At 44.3% G+C, this 21,264-nt stretch overlaps 1 protein-coding gene across 2 annotated transcripts in view; it reads right to left on the bottom strand.

Moving 5' to 3' along the window:
- ADPGK (ADP dependent glucokinase) overlaps positions 1–21,011 on the bottom strand; it is a 27,387-nt gene extending 6,376 nt beyond the window's left edge. For both annotated transcript variants that reach the window (XM_023510108.1, XM_003784485.3), the window contains exons 1-6: positions 20,699–21,011; positions 12,608–12,833; positions 8,905–8,967; positions 5,388–5,508; positions 1,879–2,075; positions 1,130–1,228 (exon numbers count right to left, since the gene is read on the bottom strand). In XM_023510108.1, the coding sequence (XP_023365876.1) occupies positions 1,130–1,228; positions 1,879–2,075; positions 5,388–5,508; positions 8,905–8,967; positions 12,608–12,833; positions 20,699–20,925 (933 nt within the window). In that variant the 5' untranslated portion in view covers positions 20,926–21,011. The remainder of the gene's footprint in view (positions 1–1,129; positions 1,229–1,878; positions 2,076–5,387; positions 5,509–8,904; positions 8,968–12,607; positions 12,834–20,698) is intronic.
- Positions 21,012–21,264: the final 253 nt, after the last annotated feature.

Below are 21,264 nucleotides of genomic sequence, written 5' to 3' on the forward strand. Positions count from 1 at the left end.
TGTTACTTAGTTCAATGTAAACATTTCATATTGTATATTGAAGCAGTACCCTGTACCCCATAAATGCATCAATGTACAATGTTACAATTTAATAAAAATTAATTAGAAAACAAAACAGAACAAAAAAAAGAAGTGGTAGGTAAATAAACCGAGGGATGTTCACATTCATTTTAATCATGTGCTATGAAAAGCCTGAGGACATTCTCCATATTAATGACACAGGCAAAGTGCAGAATAGTGATTTACTGTGCTATAATACCTTTTTGGGGAAAAAGGGATGAAAAACAAAAATATATTCCTGTATTTTCTTATACATGTACACAAGAACTCTGGAAGGACACAGATGAAATTAGATAGGAGATTCCTAAGACTCGGAACAGGAGAAGAAAGGCGGGAACCAGAAAGAGAAGACTTCATTGTGTATCCTGAAATTCTGGGGTTTTTGAACCCTATGTGATAAATTTAAAGGGTTACTAACAGTAAGATGACAGGTGAAGTAACTTGTTTAAGTTAATGAAGACAGTGAGGGCAAAGCCGGTATGCCACCCAGGTCTTCAAAACCTCTGTTCAAGTCCCCCTTGCTCAGATTTATCCTAATCACTGCTGTGTTCAAAGGCAGGAGTAGGACAACTAGATGGCTTGTAGGGGAGTGACATTCCCCAAAGTTACTTTCCTTGGAGCCTCTTCAAGTTTAACTGAAGGTAGCTGAGCTGGACTTTTCATTTTCTCCTATGAGCTCTATTGCAATAAGCCATTCACTTTTTTTTTTTTTTTTTTCAGTTTTTGGCCAGGCTGCGTTTGAACCCGCCACCTCCGTCCAGCATATGGGGCCAGCACCCTACTCCTTTGAGCCACAGGCACCACCCAAGCCATTCACTTTTAACTTGACCATTCCAGAGGGAGAAATATGACCCATGAATCTAGCAATTACACTACTGTATTTCTAACCTAGTAGAAGGTCCTGTTCCACAATAGTTCTGGATCCTTCCTTGGACTTGATTTGAATGACACAAACCTACATTTCAGTGAGCCAGTCCCTGAGCTCAGATATACAGACAGCAGCTTCCCTCAAGGCCTATGAGGATCCAGGTGAACAATGGCCCCAGGTGCTGCCCATGTGGTTGGTTACCTGATGCACGATGCTGCTCATGAGCTCCCTATTGGTCATACTGGCCAGCTCTAGGTGCACTGGGATACCCGTGGGGATATCTGAAATGGAGGTTACAACCTGCAAAGAGAGGAGGACAGAACTGCTGTTAGGAGGTCAGGCAGGAGGGAAGAAAAGATCAGGTCCCAAGAGGTAATGCCCCTTGGGAACAGCCTTCTTTATATCCTCACAAAAGCTACAAGCAATGTGGGTCTCCCAATGCCTCTGTGGACAAGGGATACTTTTCCCAACAGAGAAGAGTGGGATGTGCAGAGAGCCACCAGGGTCATCTAATCAGAGAGGACAGAGATCTGCCCCTGTACATTCATGTTGCCAGTCTATTCCTGTGACCTAGACTGAGCAGCTGGCTTCAACTCGCACAGATGCGTAGGAACTGCAACACAGTTGCCAGGGAGTGAGATGATACAGACAGCACGAAGGACAAAGACTACAAACCCTGCAGCTCGCAGGCACGTTCCACTCAGCACAGAGTGCAGAGGCTCAGGCAAGAAGATGCTCTGACCTGCCCCACTTGAGCTGCTGTGCACATCTGGAGGGGTACAGGGAAGTGCCTCACTGGAGAGGGAGGCTAACTTCACAGCCAGCTGCCATGGTGTGCCCCTGGGAGGCCAGGACCTAAGGCAAGGCAGCACAAGCTACAGAGGCCCAAGAGGCTGACACCTGAAGACACGCCAGCTGAGGTCTGTGAAATGGTATAACAGTGCTATTACCTCCAACAGTCTCTTCCTCTGCAGCTCCTTGCTTTGTCCCTCCATCATGTGCAATCCAGAGAGGACCACCAGGTCTGGCTGAAACTCCTCCAGGCTAGACACAAACACCTCCAGCATATTCATGGCCCCATTGGAGAGGTCGTGAGAGAAGATGAATCGGTTCGCATGGGGAGCTTTTAACTGGCCCCACTGCTCCCCTAGAAAAGCCCAGTCAACACAATGGGAAGAAAAGGAAGAGGCTTTAAGTCTCCTAGCTGTGGGAGCTTTCAGACGCCTTGACAGGAGCCTTGACTCTGAGTGGGCTGGCTTCTGGCTAAGTGGATCTAAGCTACAATAGCCTACGGTCAGTGGGGCGCTACAGGAAACAAACCAAAAACCTAAACCCAAACCCAACAAGGCAAGAGAAACAAAGCATGGATGCCATATGCCCTTCTCAAGGTAATCAGCTCCTCCTGAGTTCCAGGAGAACTCTACGGTCCATGGAGCTCTCAACCACAGGAGACAGTCACAGAGCAGGTATGACTTCCAAACACCAGCACGCAGCACATACCGCATGTGCCCTATGGACAGGATGGGCTGCTTTTTTTCAAAGCATGTTCCAGCTCATAGCAGTGCCCTGAACACCTTTTATTTAACTGGAACCTACCCAGGCTGAAGTCTCAAGAGCCAAGCTGAATATAGCTCCTCTTTCATGCTGCCCACTGCTGGTTTCTGGGCACCTCATCATAAGGGTAAGAATACCTGGCTGCTCTAGCTGCTTTGGAGTAACGACTGTTCTAGACCAAGTTCTTATATGGCTCCACCCCCAATGTGAAGCCTTCCCTAACTCCATACTCCCAAGCAGACTTAATTCTTTTCTTCCTGGGCCACCACTGTCCCCTATCATAGGACTGGGCACATAATTTTGCAGTAATTTGTTCAAGTGTCCATCTCAAGCAGTAAACCATAGCTGAGGACAGCGTCCATGTTATCGTCCATCACCGTATTCCTACTAGCTCATGTTGTGCTTGGCATGCAGCCATGTGAATGAATCAGCAAAAGAACAACTGAATAAAAGAACAGACTGATGACCCTACATGCCCATGGCAACAAAAAATATTGGAATGAAGTCCAAATCCAACATTCCCCAAATTAACAAGACTCTGTATAACAGGAAAAATACATTGGTATCCTCTAGAAAGCAAGACAAGGACCTGACTTAAATAGTGACAGTGCTAGGAAATACAGCCTAACAACCCAGGAGGAAAGAGCCACACTGAATTCAAAATCCGTTGATTTTTTTTTTTTTTTTGAGACAGAGCCTCAAGCTGTCACCCTGGGTAGAGTGCTATGGCATCACAGCTCACAGCAACCTCCAAATCCTGGGCTCAAGCGAGTCTCCTGCCTCCACCTCCCAAGTAGCTGGGACCACAGGCACCCACCACAATGCCCAGCTATTTTTTGGTTGCAGCCGTCATTGCTGTTTGGTGGGCCAGGCTGGATTTGAACCTGCCACCTTAGGTGTATGTGGCTGGTACCTTAGCCACTTGAGTCACAGGCACCAAGCCAAAATCCATTGATTTGTTCATGAAAGTGACAGAGGCAAAAATAAACCAACTTCCACAAGGCCAGGACAAGGAGAGATGTGGAGAGCTGCTCACCGGTCCCATGGGACATAGGGCTGATGAAGGGGCCTGAGAAGCAAGCAGATTGAAACTCAGACTGAAATAGCAGTTCGCGCCCCTCTTTTCTCACAAAGCTTTGTATTTATTTTGGCAAGCAATCCCTTCTCTCCAATTATCATCCTGCCCTTCGAACAGTAAGTCAGCAAAACTGTGTGGTGACTCACTGAAGTCCCAGCCCAACTCTGAAAACGGGCTTTTCTATGGAGGTTTGTTTGGAGAGAATGGGAAAACAAATTTTTCTTTTTTTTTTTTTTTTTGAGATGGAGCCTCAAGGTATCCCCCTGGGTAGAGTGCCATGGCATCACGCTCACAGCAACCTCCAACTCCTGGGCTCAAGGGAGTCTCCTGCCTCAGCCTCCCAAGTAGCTGGGACCACAGGCGCCCGCCACAACGCCTGGCCATTTTTTGGTTGCAGCCATCATTGTTGTTTGGCGGCCCGGGCTGGGGATTCGAACCCGCCACCTTAGGTGTATGTGGCTGGCGCCTTAGCCACTTGAGCCACAGGCGCCGAGCCGGGAAAACAAAATTGATAAATCTTTTTGGAATTTACCCATCTAGGTTTGAGAGAAGTTGGGGATGGATTTCTTATGAGGGCTGACTGAGGAGTCTGCCACCAGATTTTGTTCCCTCCTGGAGCTTAGGAAAATAAAGCTTAATGGAAGGCCACAACTTTGTACTAAGAAAATAAGGCATAGGAAAGACAAATTCATGTGTGAAGGATGGAGAAAATCTCCTTTTGAGATAAACTGTGCCATCTCCATTACTACACATGAAGCACAGCTGAGCAGTACAACATCAAAGGCCTGCTGAAGACACTGGGCTCTCCACTCTACAGGAAAATGACAGAAACCAGAAGCTGCAAAGGTCTCCAGTTCACACTGTAAGTGCCAATGGAAATGGACGTGAACTGAATCTGGAACTGGTGGCACTGGCACCTCACAGGCACACCTTAGCTGTTCTAAATGTTCCAGTCCACAGTCAAGGTCATGCTTTTCTGAGCAGCTCACAATGGTTACATACATCAGCCTCTTAATCATTACCACAATGTTCTGGTAATAAAAACTGTAACTTTTATTTCCCGCCTGGGGAATTGAAAACTGAGAGAAACTCAAAACTTCTGTATCGTTAAATGTGAATTGCTGACTTCAACACTGTGCCCTTAATTTTCAGCACCTGCCTTCCTAAGTTCCCTGCTGATTCTACTAAGCACCCAAAGAGAGCCAGAAACAGGAAACAATTTCTTTTTATACCTACAGAAAGGCATGACTTTCAAGAAACACTACAGCTCCTATCTTACCTTAAAGTTAATTACTCCAGTAGGGGAGGCTCTCTTAATTGTCTGATGTGGAAGTAGTTCACTGCAGAGTATTAAGTACTGCTTTATTACTGACCAGGCTGCTTAGAAAGCAACTGCAGTTGCCAGCATCCTGGAATCAATCCTAAGTAATCTGGAACAGTCAGCCAGAAAAGCCTAGGCACAGGTGAACAAATTGTATTTGCCTTTCTCTTTTCTCAGTAATAAAGAAAAACTTCCTATACGTCAAAATCTAAAACTTTTAACAATTTTCATTTTCATTCAAAATGCCTGCTTTTTTAGAGCCTTATTTCTCTTGGGCTTGGGGTAGTTCTGTTTGTAGACCTGGGAATTTTCTTTGATGTTATTAATATACTGTATCACTTTCTATTATCAGCTCAGAGGAACCAATGGGTCCGGAAACCTGTGGTATGGCAAAAATGGAATCTTGCTAATTTATACAGATCGATTTCTGGTACAGTCACAGGCCAGGATGACAACACACTGTCCCCCTGACCAGTCTTACCACCATTGCTCACTTGTTTCCTTACCTGCTTGATACTCTAAAATGAGGTGGAACTCATCCACTTCCTGCAATGACTCTGGTGGAACAAATACATTGTTGTCAAGAAGTTCATGCAGCTTTGGACCAATTGGACCACAAAGAAGAACCTGGAAACAACATAACGAGTCCATCAGAAGACATGTTCCTCTGCCTGCAAAATCTCAGCAGTAACTGGGAACAGTACAGTCAGGTCAGTTCTATTCATTCCAACAGAATATTGAAATCCAAACCTGATTCCGAGAGTTCTTGGTTTGGGGGTATGCAACAGAAGGGCTATTACCAGGGCATAGGCCTTTGGAGGGTACAGCCACAACATACCCAGAAATGAGAGGCTGACAAAGATCTCTGTGACAAGTCACAGTTTTTAGGTGTCTATGCACTGTATCCCAGTCTCTGCTACGGACTGAATGTGTTGCCCCCAAATTCAGATGTTGAAATCCTAACCCCAGTGTGATAGATCCTATCTGAAGGCTCAGATGATTTGTTTGCATTTTCTAGCCATAAAGTATTTTATGGTCTATAAATTTTTTTAGACATAATGCTGTTACACACTTAGCAGACTAAACTATAGGGCAAACATAACTTTTATATGTACTGGGAAACCAAAATATTTGTATGACTTGTTTTACTGTGATATTTCCTTTGTGGCAGGGGTCTGAAACTAAATGTGCAGTAAGGCGGGTGTCCTCAAACTATGGCCCACGGACCACATGCAGCCTGTCTAGGACATTTATCCGACCCGCTGGGTGTTTTTGCAGCTGCTGCTGGTCCTGTGTAGCAGCTGACTCGTCCCAGGGCCCACAGTCCGGCCCTCCAACGGTCTGAGGGACAGTGTACTGGCTCCCTGTTTAAAAAGTTTGAGGACCCCTGCTCTAAGGTATGCTAGTACACTATTATAAATTCTTACAGTATACATTGTGGTATATCTCTTGAAAGCAGATTGTCATAAGCTAAAGATGTATACTATTAACCTTAAAGGAATCTCTAAGAAAACAAAGAATTCATTTCAAAAATGAAATCATCAATAACTAAGAAAATGACATAAAGGCTATGTTAACCAGTTTGATAAAAATATTTCAAATTGTGTATCAAAACATCACACTGTACCCCATGATTGCATTAATGTACACAGCTAACAGTTAATAAAAAAAAGAAGAAATCATAAAAAAAAAATCCAAAAGAGTACAGAAAAAGAAGAAAAAAGGAATATAAAGAGGTGGGACAAGTAAAAAATAAATAGCACGATGTCAGATTGAAAACTAACCTGATATTTCAATAACCACATTAAATGTAAATGATCTATAAACACCCCAATTAAAAGGTAGTGATCATCAAATTGGATTAAAAAGCAAGCCCAACTATATGTCATCTATAAGAATTACACTTTATTTTGATTTATTTACCTTTAATTTGTTTTAAAGATAGGGTCTTGCTCTGTCACCCAGGTAGAGTGCAATGGCATGATCATAGCTCACTGTAACCTTGAACTTCTGGGCTTGAGCTTCAATCCTCCCTTCTTAGCTTCCTGAGTAGCTAAGACTATAGATATATGCCACCATGCCCAGCCAATTTTTCCATTTTTGTAGTGACAGGGTCTTGCTATGTTGCCTAGGCTGATGTAAAGCCATCTTCCTACCTTGGCCTCCCAAAGTGCTGGGAAAAGAGGTTTGAGCCACTGTACGTGGACCTCTTTTTTATCTTTAAGGTTATAAAATCGTAAGATAATAATTGTGAGGACTGAGTAACAGATAACACTTTTCTTTCCAACTTCCACTCAGACTGGTCCCAGGCCCAGCTTCTCTGAAGACCAAGAGCAAATGCTGGTCCCAGGCAAAGTCTATACTGAAAGGTCAATCTTGTACTCACTCACAACTTCCAGAATGTCACCTTCTCAGAGGCTAGAATTATTTCTTAGGATCAGGAGGGCAGCCTTTTAGAGATCCATAAAGTCTTCTGGAATTTTGATGTGAAAGGCTTTGGCTCCCTCTAAAGACCTTTTGAACCATCTTTTCTTCTCTTTTACCCATTAACTGCTAATTTTTCCAAAAATCAGCCCTGGAATTTTTTTTTTTTGAGACAGAGCCTCAAGCTGTCCCCCTGGGTAGAGTGCTGTGGCATTACAGCTCACAGCAACCTCCAACTCCTGGGCTCAAGTGAGTATCCTGCCTCCGCCTCCCAAGTAGCTGGGACCACAGGCGCCTGCCACAATGCCTGGCTATTTTTTGGTTGCAGCTGTCATTGTTGTTTGGCGGGCCTGGGCTGGATTTGAACCTGCCACCTTAGGTGTATGTGGCTTAGCCACTTGAGCCACAGGAGCCGAGCCAGCCCTGGAATTTCTAATCTTCTCTATTAGAGAGCTAATTATAATTTATAAGGATAATGACTACAACAATTTCTGGTTTCTACTCTAATAGTTCATGAGAACCTTAATTCTTATTAAGGTTTAATAAACACTTTAATAAACTCTCTCAATCTAAAGCACACCCACGTCCTGGTATACAGAGTGGCTTCATAGAATTTTCCCCCTGAAATTGCTGATAATCTATCTTAATTACTGAGTTCATCTCTGGCTTTTGAGTCCATCCCTCTGACCCATCTTTCTATTTTTAGGCTGGTTCCCAAAACCAGAGAACTGTTCATGGTTCCCTTCACTCCCATCAGCTGACACAACCATTCTGCACTTCTCAGGTTTATTCACTCCAACATCAATTCTGTTAAACCTCTCTTCTTTGTTCCCTGTGCGTGGACCAGCCAAACCAGTGATCCCCCAGTAGTTAGGTTTTAGATACTTAGGTTTCTCCTCTCTGGCTGCTCTAATATAAACCTTAATCATCTTACAGTACTACAGTGCTAACCTCCTTGCTGGCCTCCCCATTCAGACCTGTTTCACTCAAAGCCAAAGAAACTTCTTATTTAAATGTTATTTTGAACGCAGAAATAATTTTTAATTCTAGTTAACCAAACGGTTTAAGACCTGAAGACACTCCCCCACTGACTCCCATATAGTAGCTTTCATTTTTCTACTCTGGATCCAGGCTCACCTGTGCTCCTTCTCATCACCTGCACAATCCCAAGTCTCAGGTATTGACTCCAGAGCCTACATGCTCCTAACTGTTACATGATGCAGTATTTAAGAACATGGGCTTCTGGATCAGACTGCCTAGGTTAAAATCCTAGTTTTGTTACTTACCAGCTGTGAACCCCTGTATGCCTCAAGTGTCCTCATGTAGAAGTGAAGGACAACAGTACATCAAAAGTACCAAGTAGCCTTATAGGGTCTTTGCAAGGACTAATCTCTATAAAGTACTAAAGACAACATCAGGCACATAGAAACACTTAGTACAGCTATCCTACCATTATTATATTGCTTCCTAACCATAGGCACAGGGTCTGGCATATTGCAGGTGTCCCACAAGTTGAATCAAGAACAAATATTCATTCTCCTAAGATTATTCAAAAACTCTCAGGAAAGACAGAAGTTTTAATCTGGGACTTTGACCTACCTTTAGATCTGAGTTGCCTGCAAATTTCTGTCCAATTAAAGCTGCATTTCCTCCTACATAGTGCTGTAAAATAATTTGAAGCTATTAGTATTTTAACACAACCATATCAAGCTTAATAATTTTTAATTAAAAAAATTAGTTTATAGTCCATTTTTTTCCCAGGAACACTTTGAGGTGATTTTCTAACAAAGGACACACAGAAGAGGTCAGAAAGACACAGAAATAGACAACAGATAACAGGGAAAGGTAAAGAAAATAAATAAGCTAATCAAGAAAATTAGTATGATTGCTTTCACTACAGATCAAATATGGCTCTGAGCTTCCCAGCAAGACACAGGAAATGTGAAAAGTCCAGACAGACCTTATCTTTTACATTGTAATCCTTCTAAAATGAAGGAAAAAGTCACTCTCTTCCTGAAAATCACTCAGCGTATATGAGAATGAACTGAAATCTAACCCTTAAATAAGACACACAAGGCCATTCTTTATCTCACCCATGCTTCCCTTTCTGCTCCACCTCCTCCCCTTCCCTCTGCACCCTGCTTGAAGCTGTCTGAGTTAGCCTTCCTGTCTTGTCTCTGCCTTTGAATCAAACTGTTTCCTTTCCTTAAGATACCCTCTCTTTCTCAGATATTAGACTAGGTCAACCCCTGATCACCTTAGAAGAATCAGCTACAATGTCACCTCTCTTGCGACGCCTTCCCTGTTCCCTTTTCCCCACTGACATTTTAGCCTCCCAAACTGCCCTCACCAGACAGAATTACAGATCCCTTCCTACCCTTATAACCTGAACAAACCCCTAACGTAGCTCATCTGCTTGGTAGCACCTGGGTACAGACTAGCTCCTTCAGGGTAGGGACTGTCTTCTTTTTTAAGTGCTTAGTAGATGTCTGATGCTAAATTTTGAGAAAGAAACAAACACAAGGATGTGCTGGGAAATACACAGGTTTCTTAGGAGTAAATTCTAAAAGTAATGGGCCCTATTACAGTAGAATATTTTTCCCCCTAAAAACACATCTCTCCACTGAGGATCTGAAGAAAAGATACTTCAAGGTCGGTATTCCATGTTGCTGACTAAGCATGGATCCATGTGCCTTGGAAGACTGACAAACAGGAGATAGGGTTGCTGTTGTTTTGGTTTTTTTTTTCCTAGAGTCTCACTCTATCGTCCACATTAGAGCGCCACAGCCTCAGCCTAGCTCATGGCTACCTCAAACTCCTGAGCTCAAGCAATCCCCTGCTTCAGCCTCCCAAATAGCTGGGACTATAGGCACCTGCCACAATGCCTAGCTAGTTTTTCTATTTTAAGTAGAGATGGGGGTCTCACACTTGCTCAGGCTGGGTCTTGAACTCCTGACCTCAAGCAATCCCCTTGCCTTGACTTCCCACAGTGCTAGGATTGCAGGTGTGGGCCACTGCACCCGGCCAAGGTTGCTGTTCTAATAAGAAAGTTGAAAGTTGAGAAGCCTAATCAATAGTCTCACCTGGAAGGTACTACCCCACCTTCCTGGTCTCAGCCCATGCAGAGGCACAGTTTAAATAAACAACTCTAGATGCTAGACATCATTCACCCCCAGTCTGTACGGACCAACCTCTCAGTAGGTATTAACAGTAATAGCCTCCTAGAGACAATTTAAAATTTTCTGTGTTATATAGGCTGAAATTTGACCTTTTAACATCAATTAATGTTTTATTTAACTATGCTGGCTAGAACAATTTACTGAAGTATCTTGGAGGAAGTAGATTTCAAAGTTTTCATATAATGGTTATTAACTTATCAGTCAACTTGCTTTTAATTTAAGGGGGGTTCAAGAAAGCACCAAATTGAAGTGTTATCCTAAGGTAAGCAACATTTACATTTTAGGTTTTACAAAGTTAAGATATAATTTAGGCCATCAAAAAGCTTAATAAAGTAGAACAGAAATTGATGATCATAAATACTTTTAAGCAGAAGAGTCATCATCATGTTAGCAGTAGCAAGGTTCTCACCTAAGAGTTTAGAATATCATGGTGAGTGTGGCTGTCAAAATGATAACTAAAATTTTACCAATTTTTTTTTTTGTTTTTTTGAGACAGAGTCTCACTATGTTGCCCTTGGTTGAGTGCCATGGCATCACAACTCACAGCAACCTCTAACTCTTGGGCTTAAGCGATTCTCTTCCCTCAGCTTCCCAAGTTGGGACTATAGGCACCTACCACAATGCCCAGCTATTTTCTGTTGCAGTTCTCATTGTTGTTTAGCAGGCCCATGCTGGGTTCAAACCCGCCAGCTCTGGTATATGTGGCTGGTGCCATAATCACTGTACTATGGGCACCGAGCCTGTTTTTTTCCTTTAGAAACCCAGCCTGGGCCCACTTCTAATGTCCAAAAAGACAGCTTCAAAGGACAAAAACTTTAAAATCATAAAAGTCATCAAAATAAAGAAGTGGTCACAATGGTTTGCCTGTGAAAGATGCCAATTAAAAATGACGTGAAGAGGCCATGCACAATGGCTCATGCCGATAATCCTAGCACTCATGGAGGCGAGGCAAGAGCTGGAGACCAGCCTGAACGAGAGGCCTCTGTCTCTAAAAATAGAAAAATCAGCCAGGTGTTGTGGTGGGTCTCTGTCAATTTGAGCTGAGGACTGGGAAGCTTAGGCAAAAGGATCACTTTCTTGGGAAAGATGAGGCAAAAGGATCACTTTCTTGAGACAGATTACTGCCTCAAGAAAAAAAAGAAAGAAAATGGTATAAAGAGCTTCTTTGGCTACAACTAGCCAAAGGAAACTTTTAGGTGAGGAAGAATTTAGGGTGAGGGGTACTTAACCAAACAACAAAAACTCAGCTCCTTGAGAGGCCTGTAGGGGTGAGGTGGGAAGAGCTGTGATTGGGCCTCCAGAGCCAGCACTGCCTCTCACTCTGTGTGAGCCTGCAGGAAGCACTCGGACCATGCAGGCCCCAGGGCTTGGTTTATGATCACCAGCTTAGCTTGAAGACCTCTAAGGTTCTATCTCTGTCAAGTTCTTTCTAGTGATTCTCAAAATGAGATTCTCAGACTTGCAGCATCCATCATGAAACATGCTGGAAAGGTCGATTCTTGGGTCCCAGCCCACATGTAGCGAATCAGAACTCTAAGCAGGCCCAGGAATCTGGGTTTCAGCAGCCACACCTGCAATGATAATGATGCAAGCTCAAGTCTGAGAACCACCAGGACCAGCTGTTTACAAAGAGGGGTGATTCTGCTCCCATCCTCTTCCACTCTCGAGAAACCCCGGGCAATGTGCAAGGGTATCCAGCCCGAGTGGGCTACATGCTGATTTTGTGAGGCTTTTGTTGCTTATCTGTGGTGTCAGATATCAAGAAAAGTATGCAAAGACCTTGTTTTTTGCTCCTAGGGTTTTGTTAGTGTTTGTGTATTTAAAATGTGGCCCAAAACAACCCTTATTCTTCCAATGAGCAGCAGAGGAAAAAAAAAGGTTGGACACCCTTGGTCTAGAGACATTTTGGGGGAAATTTTGTCTCAGTTGGGAAGGCATCTATATATTGGAAGGTCAGAACCAGAGTTTTCCAAAAAGAGAAATATGCTACAGAACTAAATTCCCAGCTATGACCATCTTGGATCAAACTGGAAGAAAAAGTTGCTTGACTGCTTCCAGGAACCATATAAAAAAGGCCTCTTTTCCCAGTATGTCTTAATTTACTTTTGGTGAACTGAACATACCTGGGCTCCTGGGAACTCTGATGCCACCTGGGCAATGTCATGGAAAGCTTCCTTATCACTGAAGAAGCGCTCAGCAGCTGCTCCCTTCCCCAGGAAGTGAGTGAAGGCTTCTTCCAAATCATTCCTTGAACCCAGAACGGTGTGATCTTTCCCATTTCCAGGACTCAGGCCAAGTGCCTGCAAGAGTTTCACCCCTGAAAGCACCACATCGACACATGCATTGACTCTGGAAGGAGGAAAGAGACAGTGTGAAAGAAGGAAGCCCAAGCACTGGGCAGCTGTTTTGCATTTAACAATAGTAAAGTGTTTCTGAGAACTGTATCCAAACAGAAGAGCCAGGGGATGTGAATTGGAAACAAGAATTGAAAAGTAAAGTGCATGTGGCTATTTAGGAAAATTACTTTGCTGGACGTATATCAGGATCAGAACACAGCACTCTTTTTAATAGTCTGGGAAACTTTTACAAAGCTACCAGTTACCAAGTGAGAAGACAAGTTCTTAGCATTTCAGAACAAAGCTATCATGATAATAATGTAACATTTCTGAGAAAATGCTGGCAGAGCCAAACTGGATTCATCATGGCCATGTGATCTGAGCAAGTCACTTTAGTTTCTGTATTTCCTCATCTATCATACGGCAATAATGCTGAGTAATGCAAGAAGTTGTTGTAAAGATGAAATAAGTTAGTGTACACTTAGGAAAAGTGCTTGGTGCAGGGAAGGCAAAATATAAATTTTGGTAAAAAAGTATCAGTCGTCTTCCCTCCAAAGACAACTGAGGATGGTGATTAAGATGCACTAAATATCTAAATGCCTGAATACTCCCTGCGGAAAGCCTGCACCTTAGCCTGGAGGGGTGCTGTGAGGACTTAGGCACACCTGTGTCTTGTAACAACTCATCACTTGGAAGGTGTTCACAGGAATGATCTAGAACTTAGAAGGCTGTCTCAGCTGTCTTGATGGAAATTATAAAATACAGGTTGGGTACTCCTTATCCAAAGTGCTTACGAGTGAAAGTGTTTTGGATTTCAGAATAAGTATGTGTCAGGGTTCCCTGTGGACCCTGACCTGGGTTGGGGGTCAACAGGGGAGAAGATAAAGCTGGGGGAATATAATGAGACTCTACGCTAACTTAATAAAGTCTGGGGAGCCTGGAGAGGCGGACACTGACTAACATGCCACCCTCGGGGCACCAGATTGAGACAACATAGTGACTCTCCGATTTCTCAGAAATCTTTTATTGATTTCTAACACAAAGTGTATATGCACAATGCAAAGGTGCTGAAACCTAATTAAAAGAATCCCAAGTCCCCAGAAAGACTGGGCAAAAGGCAAAGGCTGGGTAATCAGAACATACGGTAGTGAGTTGTCGACAGGCTGATAATACACTTAGAAAGGGGGGAGGGAAAACACGTTTTGTCTCCCCAGGGCAGGCAAACCAACTTCCCTAATTTTTTTTTTGAGATAGAGTCTCAAGCTGTGTCCCTGAGTAGAGTGCCGTGGTGTCGTAACTCACAGCAACCTCCAACTAGGGCTCGAGGGATCCTCTTGCCTCAGTTTTTCTATTTTTAGTAGAGAAAGGGTCTCCCTCTTGCTCAGACTGGTGTTGAACCTGTGAGCTCAAGCAATCCACCTGCTTAGGCCTCCCAGAGTGCTAGGATTACAGGCGTGAGCCACTAAGCCCAGCCCAACTTCCCTAATCTAACTGCAAATCAGGAGTTTAAAGGGCTCAGCCCCACCTGCCTGCTGACTCTCCCACACAGGGATGATCTTAAAGACTTGTCAAGTCTGGGGTGCCTCTGGGTTCCAAGGATGGCCCCTCTGTGCACTTTGCCCTGTCCATATCCATAAAGAGATGTCTTAGGGATAGGACCCAAGTCTAAACACAAAATGCGTTTGTTTCATATACACCTTACACACATGGCCTGAAGGTAATTTTATACAACATTTGAAATAATACTGTGAATGAAACAAGTTTATGCTAAATACTCATGGGTGGACTTTTCTACTTGTGTCGTCAGATCAGTGCTGGAAGTTTTGCAGATCAGGGATGCTCACCCTGCGCGGAGGTGGTCTGGTGCAGCCTGTCCAGCATGTCTTCTCCTGACTGCATAGGGAGAAGTTCTGGCTTATATTTTCAGTGTCTTGCTAAAAGTAATCTCTCTTTTCTTTTCTCAGAGAAAGGTCCGATAATCAGGATAGTTAACGAGGTCTTTGTGCACCGCCCCCCCACCCGTCATGGTCACCTTTGTTTCCTGCCTCTGCCTATTCGGGATGTCATTCTGTACAGTGGAGATGGATGACCATAAATTTCCTATTTTATTAATGGCTATATACGATATTAAGTGTGGATACAGCACAATTTATAGACAGTCTCCTCTTAAAAGCATATAGAAATGGACAGATGCTTTTCTAAATAATGTGCATGTGAAAATTCTGTTTTTCTTTTTTGGCTGGGGCTGGGTTTGAACCCACCACCTCTAGCATATGGGGCTGGTGCCCGAAAATTCTTCTTCTTATTTTTTTTTTTTAATTTTCTTCTCACTTTGTTGCCCCTGGTAGAATGCTGTGCCATCACAGCTCACAGCAACCTTGAACTCTTGGGCTGAAGTGATCTTCTTGCCTCAGACTCCCAAGTAGCTGAGACTACAGATGCCCACCACAATGCCAAGCTATTTTTAGAGATGGAGTCTTGCTCTTGCTCAGGCTATCCATTCGCCTTGGCCTCCCACAGTGCCAGGATTACAGGTGAGAACTAATTTTGAATCTAAAAATGAAACTACCATAGAAACATTTTCCATTCCCTATCTAATCACATTAGGAATACTGGCGGGGGGGGGGGGCAATCTTCCAGGGAGGCAGTATAAAGAATGAAGACACAGAGATGAGACAAGTGGTCACCAAAGAGAGATTCGTGACTAGGGGGTTTCACTCTAGCTCTGCTCTGAGGTTTTCAGGCTAACCCTCTGTCTGACGGCTTCCTCAGGTCATCAATAACATCCCCACCTGTGTGATCCGAGGAAGACACCAGTGCCATAAGGCAAGCAAGTGAGCATGGCCTCCGGACAAGGGAGGGGAAGGAGAGAAAGGACCTGAGAGAGGTTTAAGAGGTGGGACCCACTGGATTCAGGAATAGAGGAGGACTGAGGGAGATGTGGGTATAAGGGAGAGGGAGGATTCTGGAGTAACTCTTGGGTGTCTGTACCGGACACTCCATGGCCCCCAGTCCCTAGATGGAGACTCAGAGTGCTGAGGTGAAAGGGAGGAAAGAGGAAGGACAAGGGAGGAGGAAAGGGCAATCTTATAGAAGAAAACATTTTATAATTAAAAAACCCCCCCCACTGAACAGTATACATGCATCTCAGATGCCAAACAAGTACTTTTACATATCTGTTCTTGTTGTATGTTATAATACTTTAACCAGAGGTAGGATCTTTCTCTCTACTTAACAGCATCCCCAAAGGCAAACAAGCATGTAACCTACGGTGCTTTATTATTATGTCAAGGGGAAATAAAGGGAGATAGGAAGTTAAAGAACTAGAGGACAAAACCGTCCTCAATTAACACATAGCCATTATTCACACTTCAGTAAGAAATGCATGCAAGATTATAGTGATTTTGGAGAAAACACAGGTAAATGAGGCAAGGCAATAAATGCTGGATGCCAAAACCCAATCCTGTTGTTCCTCAATATACTCCAGCAGAGTTCTCCCTTCTAGACTGAAAGCTCCTCAAAGGCAAGAATGATGTTTCTTATCACTTCCCTTGTTTCACCTTCTGTAAAATATTTTCTAAGGTTCTTTCCAGTTCTAACATTATGTGCCTTCCAGGGTGTGGGCAACCCATGGCCTTTTGATTTTGACATAGTTCTTTTTTAAGCACCAAAGGAGGCAAGAAAAGCTTTATCTTTCCCTGTTGTACCCTTTTTAATAAAGGGATTTGTTCTGTAAAATTTGGGTTAGGTCAAAAGGCTACACTTAAAAACCAGGAAGGTCACAAGTTTCCATAAGGCCACAGGTTCCCTGCTTTCGGCTGAGAAAAGTGAGGCTGTGGGCTAATGCCCTGAAGGCCACAGACTGCAGGAGCTTAAATTCAAATCCAGATTTATTTGATATGGAAGCCCACATCGGGAGCCTGCACAAACAAAACTGGATGATGGGACGAACCTTGTGTTTGGACAGAGTAAGAATGCTGAGTTAACTAGAATGGAGAATTCTGGCTCAGTGTCTGTAGCTCAGTGGCTAGGGCGCCAGCCATATACACTGGGGCTGGTGGGTTCGAATACAGCCCTGGCCAACGACAACCAAAAAATAGCTGGGCGCTGTGGTGGGCCCCTATAGTTCCAGCTACTTGGGAGGCTAAGGAAAGAGAACTGCTTAAGCCCAAGAGTTTGAGGTTGCTGTGAGTTGTGACACCATGGCACTACTGAGGGCAACATAGTGAGACTCTGTCACAAAAAAAAAAAAGAATTCCTACAAGAGAAGACCAAGATAGGTTTCAAAGGTCTGGTAAAACAAGTCACATGGCAAATTAACGTTAGGATGAAGACTTCATTACTTTTTACCCAGTGAAAAAAACACAGCACAGTCCAATGTAAAGGCAGAGGAAGAGCCCCATTTCCTAGCAAAATGTGGTAGTGGGTTTCTCTGATCTCTTTCCACCATCCCCTTAAACACTGGTGTCTCCCAGAATTCCACCCTTGCCCAGGCTACAGTGCCGTGGCATTAGCCTATCTCAGAGCAACTTCAAACTCCTGGGTTCAAGCGACCCTCCTGCCTCAGCCTCCAGAGTAGCTGGGGCTATAGGCACATGCGACAATGCCTGGTTAATTTCTCTATTTTTAATAGAGATGGGCTGGTCTTGAACTCCTGAGCTTAAACAATCCTCTCGCCTTGGCCTGCATGAGCCACTGCAGCCACCACTGTTGTCTTTTATTTTCTCTCTCTTTTTTTTTTTTTTTTTTTTTTTACCTTTTCTTCATGTTATCTTCCTGGGACATCCTATCCAGTCTGTGGCTTCAACCTAAGTGCTGGTGTCTCCAAAGTCTGTAACCCTGTTTTTCCTCAACATACTCCTGAACTCCAGCCTCTCATTTTCAGCAGCTGACAGAGAAGCTACATCTGAAATCCTACAATAATGGTATATTTCCCTTCCTCTGAAATCAAACTTTCCTTCCTCTAGAAACTTCTTCCTTTTTCTTTAATCTTTCTTAATGGCAATAGTGTGCATGAATATGGAACCAAAAATGGGAAAGACCGGGCTTAAGTTGTATCCGCTGGCATTTGACAGCTTTCGATCTTATTGAAGCTGTTTACTCATCTGTGAAGGCTGCATGATAATATTTGATCTGCCTACCTCATAAGGTTGTTACCTGGCACTTCTGACTGCCTTTCTTTACTCTGCCACATCCATCCTGTTATCCAAATATCTCTCAAATCTCACCTCTTCATCACCGTTGCCAAGCTTGGTCCAGGTTCTTTTCTCCCTTTACACAAACCCTGTAAGGGCCTCTTAACTAGTCTCAAGACATTCCTCCTTATGAATCATATTATGTTCTGAATGTGTGAGTGTGTATATGAAAGACAGAGTGTATGATTTACATTCTTCTGAAAGTTAAACCATAACACCTATCCTGCTCCCCCACTCCCCTAATGAGATTCTGGTACAACAGCACCTGCTCCCACCTACTCCCCCTACATCCCCATCTTTGGGCTAAAAATCTCTTTGGGTGATGCATACATTACCAATGGATTTGTGTTACCCACAAAAATGATGTGAAGCAGTAAAACAGGTTAGAATTACTGCTCAGAATCTGCACTTCACATTTCTACCAGCTATCTGCTATGTCACCCTTGGTAGAGTGCCATGGTGTCACAGCTCACAGCAACTTCCAACTCTTGGGCTTAAGTGATTCTCTTGCTTCAGAGTCTCAAATAGCTGGGTCTACAGGCACTCACCACAATGCCTAGCTATTTTTTGGTTGCAGCTGTCATTGTTGTTTAGCAGGCCCGAGCTGGGCTCAAACCCACCACCTTTGGTGTATGTGGCTCGTGCCCTACTCACTGAGCCACTGCCAGCTATTTTCAGTGAAGAATTTAGCATCACTTACCTGCTTATAAAGCTTTATGGCTTCTCCATGACTAACTTTCCTTTCTCAGCATTATCTCTTTACATCTCTCTACCGTAAGATTCTTGCCCCCCAAAAGGGCCAACTTACTGTTCTCAAATCATGTTTTTTCCCACATTTGGTTCTCTTACCTAGGTGGCTTTTCCTATCTTTGGAGAAATCTTAACTTTTCTCTAGGGTCTATTCCAGGAATGTCACTGTAGTAGAATATATTTTCAAGATGGTCACAACAAGATGTTCCATCCCACATGTTCTTTTTACAATGTGACATTGATGCTCCTTCCATCAAGGTATGTTTGACCTCTTCCCTACCCCTTTAAAACCAGGTGGATCTATGACTCTGATAGAAGGGTTCCTCTGTGTTTCCAAGATTAGGCTGTAAAAGGCATTCAGGCTTCTGCCTGGTCCTCTTGCGACATTCCCTCTCCTAATCATAATTGTTATGAATTGAATTGTGTCCCCTTCACCCCAAATTCATATATTGAAACCATAATCTCCAAGGTACTTGGACATAGAGTCTTTAAAGAAGTTAAATGAGGTTTTTTAGAATTAAGTGACAAGTAAAGTTAAATGAGGTTTTTTAAAGTTAAATGAGGACTAGTATCCACGTAAGAAAGGGGAGTGCTCTGAAAGCTAGGAAGTGAGGCCTCATCAGCACTCAACACTGCTGACACCTCAATTTTGCACTACCAGCCTCCAGAATCATGAGAAAGTAAAGTTTTGTTGTTTAAGCCACCCAGTCTGTGAAATTCTGTTCTAGCAGTCTAAGGAGACTAACACAATAATATCTATTTTCAACAAGGCAGGCAGGAACCTTTTATCACCCATCTCATACCCTAAGAACCTAGCACAGATCTGACACTAACCACATAGTTGATGAATATTCCTTGAATGAATTCACATAAAGCAAAGGAGACCAATTTAAAAGCTTGTGAGAAGGTAGAAGAAAAGGGCCTGAAATTGAAATAACAAGTAAAAGGAGATCCATTTGAAGAACCAATAAATGTGCTGACATAAAAAACACTAGCTAACATTTGAATGCTTTTTAAAGCAGACACTATGCTGGATAGATTACATGGATCATTTCACTTAATCTTCAGGACAATTTCTACTTTACTCCCCCCTGCCTCAGCACTCATAGGAAGTACTGGGGTACCTGTTGTAAAAGGCCTGCTTTTGTGTGGTGCCTTTGAAGAGATGTCAAGAAAGCCAAGTCAACCGAGACAGGGACTAGTTGGCTTAAAGGGAATAATTACATTCCCGGGAAACAGTACAAAGAAAGGAGGCGCTGTGATTTGGGAGAAGCTTAAATATGCATTGTCACTGGTCAAGGGAAGAAAAAAAGTTTCAAGGAGAAGGGCATGTTCATGGCATGGGAGGCTGCATTGTTGATAATAAAGGCAAAAAGAAAAAAGGCAGCTTAATTTGAAAATCTGAGAAGAGTTGCAGCGGATTAGTGGTCTCCACACTGTGTGGTGTTAAGAGAAAACAAGGCGGTTGTTAAGGCATAGACCACGCATCTTCAAGAAGTTCAGAAGCAAGAGATAGAGGGCAGTCAAAGTGGGTAAGATCAAGCCTCTCTGACTGCAAAAGAACAGTCTCTAGAAGAGGAGGAGGGATTGAAAGTTGGAACAATGAAAGAGGCTTAGAACATGAAGTAGTCAGGCTGAGCGGGATTTGCAAGAAGCTATAGGGCCGTTCCTATTGGGATGCAAGAAGAGCACGGAGGCCAGCTGAGCGGATAAAGAAGTCTGGCGAATGCCTGCAGCGGTGACCAACCTGGTTCCACCCGGACGACCAACGCCTCTCATCAAAGGGGCAGCGCCTCCCAGGGACCTCCGGGAACCCGTTTCCACGCGGGCTCTACCTCCCATCTCCCAAGCCGCTCGACCTCCAAGGCGGACCTCGGAGGCCCGCAGTGCCCGCACTAACTGGGGGAGGCCCCCAGGCCCCGCAGGCACTCACCCCACAGCCACGCGGCGCCAGCGCCGGACCGGCTGCACGATCAGCGCGTCCCAGGCGGCCGCCAAGCGGCCCTCGGGGGAGACGGGACTCGGGGGCGCGGGCCCCAGCTTCAGCGAGCTCCAGAGCGAGCGCAGCGCCGAGCCTGGCAGCTCCGGCTCCAGCAGGAAGACGCAGCCCACGGCCAGCGCCAGGAAGCCAGCGTACGCAGAGCCGCGCCACAGCGCCATGGGGACCGAGACGCGGCAGCGACGCCGTGAGACACCTCTCCCGGCCCGCGCCCCTTCCGGGCTCGGCTTGGCGACGTCGGCACCAGCGCTACGTCACTCCGGCGCGCCGCGGCCCCCCAAGGGGCGGGGTCTGCGACGGGCGCGGAGAGTCCAAGTCTCTAGTCTGCGTCCGGGCGGTGGGACACACGGTTATCCTCTCTCCGCGCTGTACTAGTTCCCAGAACTCAGCCGTACCCAAAATAGAGCGACGGGAACACGTTTGCTTTCCTCTAAAACAAAACTGACGGATTATGAAGAAGCGGGGAAACCTCGCGTTAATATTTGAGCCAGTCGGGGAAA

This window comes from Otolemur garnettii, unplaced genomic scaffold (genome assembly GCF_000181295.1).
Source record: "Otolemur garnettii isolate 467f Iridium unplaced genomic scaffold, OtoGar3 scaffold00011, whole genome shotgun sequence".
Taxonomy (NCBI): domain Eukaryota; kingdom Metazoa; phylum Chordata; class Mammalia; order Primates; family Galagidae; genus Otolemur; species Otolemur garnettii.